We start from the raw sequence: 8,857 nt of genomic DNA, 5'->3' as shown, positions 1-8,857 counted from the left end.
TTTTCCCCTCATCTGCCCTGAGTAGGTGTCATGGTCTCATACCACAAACTTAATGCACTGATCCCAAACACAGACTCCTAAAGGAGCTCCCAGGCCAAAAGGAGAAGCAGGTTGCAGCCCACCCCAGGAGCCCTCACCTCTTGGGTGAGGTACAGGAATAGTGGGCCTCACAGTCCACACAAGAGACAGCCCAGTTCTAGACATTTCAATCCAGTGGCAGTATGAGTTGAATGAGCACCTCACTTCCCAAAGCCGATTGTCCTTGAAGCTTCCATCCCGTGGTGAGGTCACCTAGGGCCTTCTGCTCCTTCCAGCTGGCAGCCTTAAGCCTTTTTAGATGCCCCCCAGGAACTTTCTTCCCCAAGCCCTTCCCACTGTGGGAAGCTGTAATAAGGACTCAAATTTCATTGTGCTTGCTCTCAGATAAACTAAGTCCCTTAGTCCTGTGAGACAGACTACGTAGATAAAGTCTGGATATCTAGGAAATTTGAATATGAGCACAGTAAATATTTTTTAAATAAAATGGAGTAGGTGTAATTTCCCATCCTGAAAGGCAGAAGGACCCTAGGTCTCCTACATTCTCTGTAGGATGGATAGTAGGCAGGTCAGCAGCCTGGCACATGGGATGTGTGCCAAAGCATGTGCTGATGGCTTTTGTGGAAGTAGACCAGGGTATTTCCCTTAATCTTCCAAATTGGATAACTGACCCAAATACATTTAGGAGCCTGATTCAATCCCTACACCATTTTAAAAATAGGAATATTGAATCCCAAATCACACAGGAAGTCGATGGCTGACAGTCTAACCTGCCTGCCATCCAGACTCATGGACCACTTGGAGAATCCAGCAACCTGCCACTCATCCCAGAAGCCCCACCTCTCCTATTGGACTCCCAGCAAGACCACCCTTTCTCCCAACTTCACTTCCGGGGGACCAGGAAAAGATTCCTGCAGACTGGAAGTCTCTAGGTCCCCAAGAGTCCTGACCCCAGTTCCCTAGGTCTTATAATCTGCGTTTTTTTTTTTTTTCTGACAGTTCTCTTCCGTGCCTGTGGCCCCTCTCTCACCTTGATGTTGAATCAATAGCAGATACAGAAGAAGAGCAGCTTTACAGTTTGAGGAACACCAGATACATATCACAATGTACTCAGCCAAACCAGGCTTGAAGGAGATATTATTGCCTTGAGTACAATTATTTAAAGAAGGGGGAAAAAGGAATTTTGAGGGGAAAAAAAACTTTCAACATAAAAAAGAAACGAATGTAGCAAAACAAAATATTTGTGGAAAAGATGACTGAAAAAAACCAAAGCAACAACAAAACTGACACGGGGCAGGCATGTAGCTCACTCAGTTGATTGAGGGCTTCCCTAGCACTCAAATGCAATAACCAGCCCCACATAAGCTGGGCATCGCGGTGATGCCTGTAACCTCAGTGTTCAAGAGGCAGAGACGGGAGATAGGAAGTTCAAGGTCTTTCTCAGCCACTTTGCCAGTTTGTGGCCAGCATGGACTATATGAGACCCTGTCTCAAAAATAAAAACAAAACCAAAAATAGGATAGCGAGCCTGACATGGTGGCTGGCACATTCCTGTAATCCTAACCCTTGGGGAACTAGGGATCCATGAGCATGGGAGCTCCAGCCTGGGCTCACAATAAAAGAGGATAATAAAATGAAGCCTCCTTTCTCCCCCACCCCCAGTTCTAGAGATGAGCCCAGGGCCTCCCCCATGTTAGGCAAGGGCTGTAAAACTGAGCTAGATCCCATCAAGGGCATTTTTCAAAACCAATAAAAGACTTTGGCAAGCATTATCTACAACAAGCACAAATATGTAAGAGAGGGTGAGAAGCAATGTCAGCGCCAACAACCAATCCACATGTGTTTATTTCCTAGTACATCTGAAAGCTAAGACATAGACAGGAGTCTGCCCACTGGTTTCTAAACTTGAAAGGCACCAGACTCACTAGGTGGCTTGTTAGCCGGCTGCTCAACCCCACCCAGAGTTCCCGACCCCAGGATCGAGAATGCCAAGAAATGGCCTTAGAAAAACAACAAGTGCCAAGTGCTGCTGACTTTGCTGATCCAAAGACACCCTCCGCTCCACTGACCTAGACAATGACCTCTCCCCACACCCCCATCTACCAATTTGCTTCCCTTCCTCCTTTCCCGGGGGCTGCCTAAATACCCTCCTTTGTCCAAGAAAGAATGGACCTGGAGCTTCTGAGTGGTGAGGCAGAGAAAGTCCTCACTGTGCTGGGCCCCAGACCAGTGCTTCCCACTGGACCTGCTCCAGACAGTGAGCTTGGTACTGTTTCTCTGGTACACACAAACTGAGGCACAAGGATGCTCAACACAGTAAAATGAGATGTTTCTACACATACCCCAGAGGCACTACTGGCCATGCCCCCCATGTCCTGGTCATCTCATACCATTGGACCCTTGTGCTACAGTCTGTTCGGCGGTTTTCCAGCTCCTGGAAGTGTCCAGGCCTGGAACCCAAGGCTCTGGGCAGGCAGGAAAGTAGATGTGAAGCACCCTCCAGTCTGACCATCAATTCCTCAGTGAAAGCCCTGTCCTCACTGGGTGAGTGGGTATTTAGTGCCCACCCCGCCACACAGAGTTCTCAAGGACAAGAGAGTCACCTCTGTCCTTAAAGGTGCTATTATATAATCCAGAGTGTGGAGCCGTGCAAAATTTCTTATGGGCGCTTCCAGGGATCCTGTCTCCCTGGAAGCGCTATTGCTCCCATGGCCGCCCAGTGGGTGGCTAGAACCCTCTCTGTTTTACAAATAAAGCAAAGGAGACTGGATGGGGGGCAGTGGGAGCCAAAAGCGGGAGCTCCAGCAGCAGCCTGCTTTAGAAGAGAGAGCCTCCCCGACCCTCGACCCTCACGCCCAGAGCCAGCACAATGGTATCTCTCCTATCTAAGGGTCCTTGGCCAGGGCCAGGGCATCCTGCACTTGTCAACCTCAACATTTCCAGGCCTCCCTGTCCCAACCCAGCACAGTGGTTCTGCCAGAGCCAGCAAGCTGCCCAATGTCACACAACTGGCAGGTGACCTAACTGCCCACTAGAGCCTGAGTCATCCTGATTGTTGAGAGCAAGGAGACTGACTAGGGAATCAAGCCCCTGCTGCCTCCTGCCTGTGCTCTGACCCCACTGGGGAAGAAATCCACCTGTCCAAGATACCTCTGCAAATAAAAAACTACCAACAAAATGAACACTTACCACCTACCATAAACATATGCTGGGTGTGGGGGTGGGAAGGGAGCCGAGCGATGTGCTGTACCTACTAAGTGTAGGGCTCTATGCTCTTAGCACTCTCAATATCTCTCTCACAGTGCTCGAATACACAGTGCACGCTTTGCCCCATTTTACAAATAAAAACCTAAAGTCTCAAATGAATTTCAAACTTACTGAGCTATAAAGTGGCCCGCCCAAACCTACACACAACTTCTGACCAACATCACAGACATGGCTTGGGGCTTTCATAGTCAGGAAACCAGAGGAAGAGGCCTTGCCGCGAGTGTAGCGCTCAGAGTTTACAGCCAACGACTTTACAATCGGCCGCTAAGAAATGACTCTGGGTCTCACCCAGACCGAGAGAAAGGTGACCACTCCCCATGTGGTGCTGGCCACGGTGTTACCGGGCTAGTGTGGACAGTCCCGAAGGCGACAGCAGATCCTAGGGTGGTCAGCGTCTGGACTGAACTGCAGCCGGTAGGAGCTCGCTGCTCAAATTTCCAAAGGAAATTTCTCCATCTGCTCTAGATGGGAACCGCCCCCTTATGTGCCACTAACGACTGAGGTCCCCAAACCTGCTGCACCTCGGAGGGGTCCCAAACCAGCGACCATGGCCCTAACTATCCCGCAACGAATTTCAAGGGGCTGAATCCCAGTTCCCCACCAGTTGACCTCGGGTCCCTAGTCCAACCGGGCCCGTACGCGTGGGCACCTGCTAGTCACCGCTCAGTCCTCCTGGCTGGGACCAGGAAGCATCTCCAAAGTGCCCGCGACGCCTCGTTGGAAGCCCGGGCGAGGACAAATTCTCCCCACGCGGGTCGGTGTCCTAGGTGGCGTGGAGAACGCTCCGGTGCTCCCCTTGTTCCACGGGTGGACAGCGCCGAGCTTGCACCCCACAATGCTACGCTTTCGTTGCTCCGAAGGAGGGCGAACGGCCCGATAGGCTTCCGCAGATTTCGTAGGACCGTTCTTGGGTTGCATCTCTGCTGTGGCTGAAGATTCATTTTGTTTGGGGTTTACGCAGATGAAAATATTTAGAAGACAACGAAAACCCCCGCGGCAAAAGGCCATTTCCCCAGCAGCGCCTACGGGCGGGTGCGGCGGCGGGAAACGGCCGAGCCCGGAGCGGGGAGCGTCTGCTAATTGCAGCTTCGTTAGATTTCGGGTTTGAGAAGCTGCGGTTCGGGCGCTAATATCCGCCGCCCATTATCCCGGCTAATAAATTTGACCTATTGTTCGTTTGTTAAAATGATGTCACCTTGGAACAGTCCCTAAGCTCCTATTTCCATGAATTAGGCCTTTATTGAAAGCCGGGAGCCAATGAGAGAAGAGAGGCTTGTTGATCGCAGCCAATGGCTGCGGCGGGAGAGGAATTAGCAGCGGAAACTCCAGGTTCGGTTCAAGAAAGATGACACAGAGCCTGTCGGGCCCGCGCACTCTTGGCAAAGTTTCAGTGCGACTGGAGGCGCCGGGCGCTCCATGGCCGCGCCGTAACGGGGACCCAGCAGCCTCCCCGCCCAGCCCAGCCCAGCCCTTCCGCCCGCCCAGGATGGAGGCGCCCGCCAGCGCGCAGACCCCACACCCGCACGAGCCCATCAGCTTCGGCATCGACCAAATCCTCAACAGCCCGGACCAGGACAGCGCGCCCGCCCCGCGGGGCCCCGACGGCGCCAGCTACCTGGGAGGGCCCCCCGGGGGCCGTCCGGGCGCCGCGTACCCGTCTCTGCCCGCCTCCTTTGCGGGCCTCGGCGCGCCCTTCGAGGACGCGGGATCTTACAGTGTCAACCTAAGCTTGGCCCCCGCCGGCGTGATCCGGGTGCCAGCGCACAGGCCGCTCCCTGGGGCCGTGCCGCCGCCTCTGCCTAGCGCGCTGCCCGCTATGCCCTCGGTGCCCACGGTCTCCAGCCTAGGCGGCCTCAATTTCCCCTGGATGGAGAGCAGTCGCCGCTTTGTAAAGGACCGCTTCACAGGTGAGCAGAGCGAACCACCAGGAGCCAGGCCTCGGCTCTCCCGGGGCCAGGGGCGCCGCGCCCTGTGCACCCCACTCCCAGGATCGATTCCAGAGGCCCAGGCGTGGCGGAGGCCTCGGCACCCAGAGCTCGGGGCGGCTATGGGTGGGGGGAGGTTGAAGGTAAATCGGAGAGTTATGGGTCGGGGGAGGGGGGAAAGAAACCAACGTCCCAGGGAAAGGGGGGGGGGCGTCCCTGCCTGGCTTGAAGCTGCGGAGGGGACTCGCGGGACGAGCGAAATAGCGGAGCACTGTGTCCCACGGGGCTCCACGTGTGGCCCGAACGGTGGTAGGGCTGGGCTTCAAGGGGCCTCATGTGTCTCTGCAGCGGCGGCCGCGCTCACGCCCTTCACCGTGACCCGGCGCATTGGCCACCCCTACCAGAACCGGACGCCACCCAAGCGTAAGAAGCCGCGCACGTCCTTTTCCCGGGTGCAGATCTGTGAGCTGGAAAAGCGCTTCCATCGCCAAAAGTACCTGGCCTCGGCCGAGAGGGCGGCGCTCGCAAAGTCCCTCAAAATGACGGACGCGCAGGTCAAGACCTGGTTCCAAAATCGGAGGACCAAGTGGCGGTGAGAGAGGCCCGGCCCGGCCCACCACGCACCTGCCCTGCACCTGCCCCGCCCTGCGCGGCAGTCCAGCATCACGCCCTCTCCTGTGCTAGCTCCTACCCGCGCCCCCTGGACCATGCATCGCCCTTCTTTTACAGATTTGTTGTCCTTTCTTCCCACCGACCTGTATCCCTCTCGCCATCTCTCCCACGCCTCGGCGTCTCCATTTTCAGGCCCATCTCGCCAGTGTTTTGTTTCGCCTCCTTTGCTCGTTTGGGTTCCTCCCACCTGCCCCCCACCACACACACCCCGGGCCTCCCACACTCTCCTCCCTCTCTCATTCTAGCCCACCCACTCGGATTTCGGATTGATGGCCAGGGCTGTTTTAGGGTCCTCTCTCCAACTCTGCTTTTTTCTTTTCCTTTTTTTCTTTTTAATACTATCTTTGCTTCCATCCAACCCGTAAACGACGAAGAAGCTCTATGTTCTAGAGAGGGCTTCAAGATAGTGCCTGGTAGACACCCCGTCAAGTGTCGCCCAGCTGGTGGTGCACAGCCCGCCAGTCCACCCGTGGGCACAAGTGACCCCATTGGCCGCAGGACCAAGTCAGTTATACACTGCCCTGCCGCTCTTATCCCGCAGGGGGTAACAAAACACACACACACACACACACACACACACACACAAAACAAGATTTATTGTTGACAAGGCCACAAAATCCGGGTGTGCAGGTGGACGGGCGGGCAGAGTGCCTTCCCAGCGCCCCCGGGGTGCACAAACAAAACCCAATGGTTCCACCCGTCCTCCTGCCCCGCGGACCTCGGGGCAAGTGTGTGCGGGCCGCAGGCGGCTTCGCCTCGAGGGGCCGGGAGGCTCTGTTCCCGGGAGGGCTGGGGCCCGCTGGTGGCCTAGCAAACCCCAGTGCGTGACGGTGCTGTCCCTCTCCCTCCCCGGGTGCAGGCGGCAGACGGCGGAGGAGCGGGAGGCGGAGCGGCAGCAGGCGAGCCGGCTCATGCTACAGCTGCAACACGACGCCTTCCAGAAGAGCCTCAACGATTCCATCCAGCCCGACCCGCTCTGTCTGCACAACTCGTCGCTCTTTGCTCTGCAGAATCTGCAGCCCTGGGAGGAGGACAGTTCCAAGGTCCCCGCTGTCACCTCTCTGGTGTGAGCCACCGGCGTGCAACGTAGCTACGGATCGCTGCCCCCACCAGGCGGGGCGTCCGGGTCCCCCAGCCGGGCTGGGAAGGGAAGCTGGGCCGAGAAGGGTAGGGCGGCCCGACTCGCGTGGGTCTTGGGGCGCGCCGCACAGCGCCGGCCGCGGAGAGGGGCTGGGCCCAGGTCCTCGCGGCTGCACAATCCAAGCCCCCCGCCCCGCGCCCCGTCCCGCCCCAGGCCCGGGCCTGACAAAGAAGCGCCTTACGTTACTCCGCCCCGCACCCGCACCCCCGGGCTGGGCGCCTGTATTATACTTTGTACTTTTGCCCAAACGTGTAAATAATAAAAGTTTTGGCTTTTTTCTTTAGAAACCGGCCACCTGCTTCCCCTGCGGGGCCGCTGGAGGAGGGGCAACCGACCCGGCGTCTGGGGGAAGCGTGTGGGGCCGGGGGCACCCAGCGTTTAGGCTGGGTGCACGCCTCTCCTTTTCCGTTCCTTTTATTTAAGTCGTTTTATTTAATAAAAAGTTAGCTATTTCACTTAATGCCGCTTTTATTTCGTTTTCTTTCCTCGAACGCTCGGCGACCCAGGCCCTTGCGCCCCACCCCTTTGGCTATCGCTACCGAGCAGCGGTGTGCGCGGGCGCGTCCAGGTCTGCGAGCTGCACTGGTTTCTCCCCAGCCCGAACCCCGGCCCGGGGACCCGCGGAGGATGTGCGGTGCAGGTCAGTTCCAGCCGGTCGGCCGAAACCGGTTGCCGGTGGGATAGGGAATAGACCTGGGACCCAGCCACGCGCTGCTGGGAAAGGACTGTTCCGATCTGAGCCGGTTCTGAGTCCGTCCCAGATGAAATTCACCCAGTAGGTGGGTGACCGAGTAGAGGGGAATGTTTTGAGCTGGAGAGGAAATGCTGGACCTTCTCACAACCAGATTTTGACTCTTTCCAGAGGCCCTCTGCCACTCAGGGACCCAGCTCTGAGGGATCTGGGCACCCTGAGAGCACAGAGCCGGGACCCAGTCCGGACACTCAAAACGCCTGGGGTTTAAGCAAGCCCCTAGGTTGAGCATGACGTTAGACAACGTCACAGCGATCTTCTCTGCATCACTTGACAGAGAGGCCGAGAGTGCCCAGCTCCAGAATCCTAAGGCTGAGTGTGTGGCAGCCAGTAGCGTTGTCCTCTCGAATTTGCTGAACTTTGGAAGTTTTTAGATTGCGAGAGCAAAGCAAAGGGCCCCTTCCAACCACAACAAACATGCACCCTTCCTTGTCCCTTGTTTCCCATTCCCTTTATCATTCTTGTGATCTTTTAAAAAAACATTTTTTTTCTGTCTTCTGGCCTCTCTATTCTATCTCTACCCTATCGTCTCTTCGCTCCGTTTGTTCCCCGTGCTCCGCGGATGCTGTTTGGTGTTTGTTGTTGCGGTTTCTTTCTTTTGCGGTTTCGTGCTTTCTCTTTACAATGTGTTCTCTGTTGGCTCTCATTTCTCCGAGCCCGTTTATTTTTCGTAGCCACTCTTCCTCCCGATTCTACTTTGTTCCCTTTCCACTCGGTTTTTGTTGGTGGTGTTGGGTTTTGTTTGCTTGTTTATTTGTTCCTCTCCTCCCTTCTCAGAATCTCTTCTCCTCCATTTTCAGTCTTTGTCTCTCTCTCTCTCTTTTTTCCCCTGTTCTTTATTCCTCCCTTCCTTTCTCCTCCTGACTCTGCTCCCCGATAGTTCTCAGAAGCTAAACATTTGGGAGACAGTGTTCTAACCCCACCTCAGCAGCCCCACCTATCCCAATGTCTCTCCGAACCAAGCGCCACCCTGCGGGCTGTGGCACTTGGGAGTCTTCGTTATAAGCGGGCTGCGAAGCCGACAGCCCTTGTGTGGCTGGAGGTGGCAGGGCTTGGCTAAGAAAC

The 8,857-nt window shown here is 55.9% G+C and overlaps 1 protein-coding gene across 1 annotated transcript; it reads left to right on the top strand.

Annotated features, from left to right (window-relative positions):
- The first annotated feature begins 4,660 nt into the window (after positions 1-4,660).
- On the top strand, positions 4,661-7,497 carry Tlx3 (T cell leukemia, homeobox 3). The gene is made up of 3 exons (NM_019916.2): positions 4,661-5,210; positions 5,577-5,820; positions 6,760-7,497. The coding sequence occupies exons 1-3, from the start codon at positions 4,790-4,792 to the stop codon at positions 6,968-6,970; spliced, it is 876 nt and encodes a 291-aa protein (NP_064300.2). The 5' UTR covers positions 4,661-4,789; the 3' UTR covers positions 6,971-7,497.
- The last annotated feature ends 1,360 nt before the right edge of the window (positions 7,498-8,857 follow it).

Source organism: Mus musculus, chromosome 11 (genome assembly GCF_000001635.26).
Source record: "Mus musculus strain C57BL/6J chromosome 11, GRCm38.p6 C57BL/6J".
Classification (NCBI taxonomy): Eukaryota; Metazoa; Chordata; class Mammalia; order Rodentia; family Muridae; genus Mus; species Mus musculus.
This window is presented reverse-complemented; position numbering and strand designations above follow the sequence as displayed.

Bases quoted from the DNA above. Each gene is read 5' to 3' on its own strand.
- Tlx3 (NM_019916.2), top strand. From the start codon at position 4,790: ATGGAGGCGCCCGCCAGCGCGCAGACCCCACACCCGCACGAGCCCATC. The intron at 5,211-5,576 runs GTGAGCAGAGCG...GTGTCTCTGCAG, and splicing joins TGTAAAGGACCGCTTCACAG to CGGCGGCCGCGCTCACGCCC. The intron at 5,821-6,759 runs GTGAGAGAGGCC...CCCCGGGTGCAG, and splicing joins AATCGGAGGACCAAGTGGCG to GCGGCAGACGGCGGAGGAGC.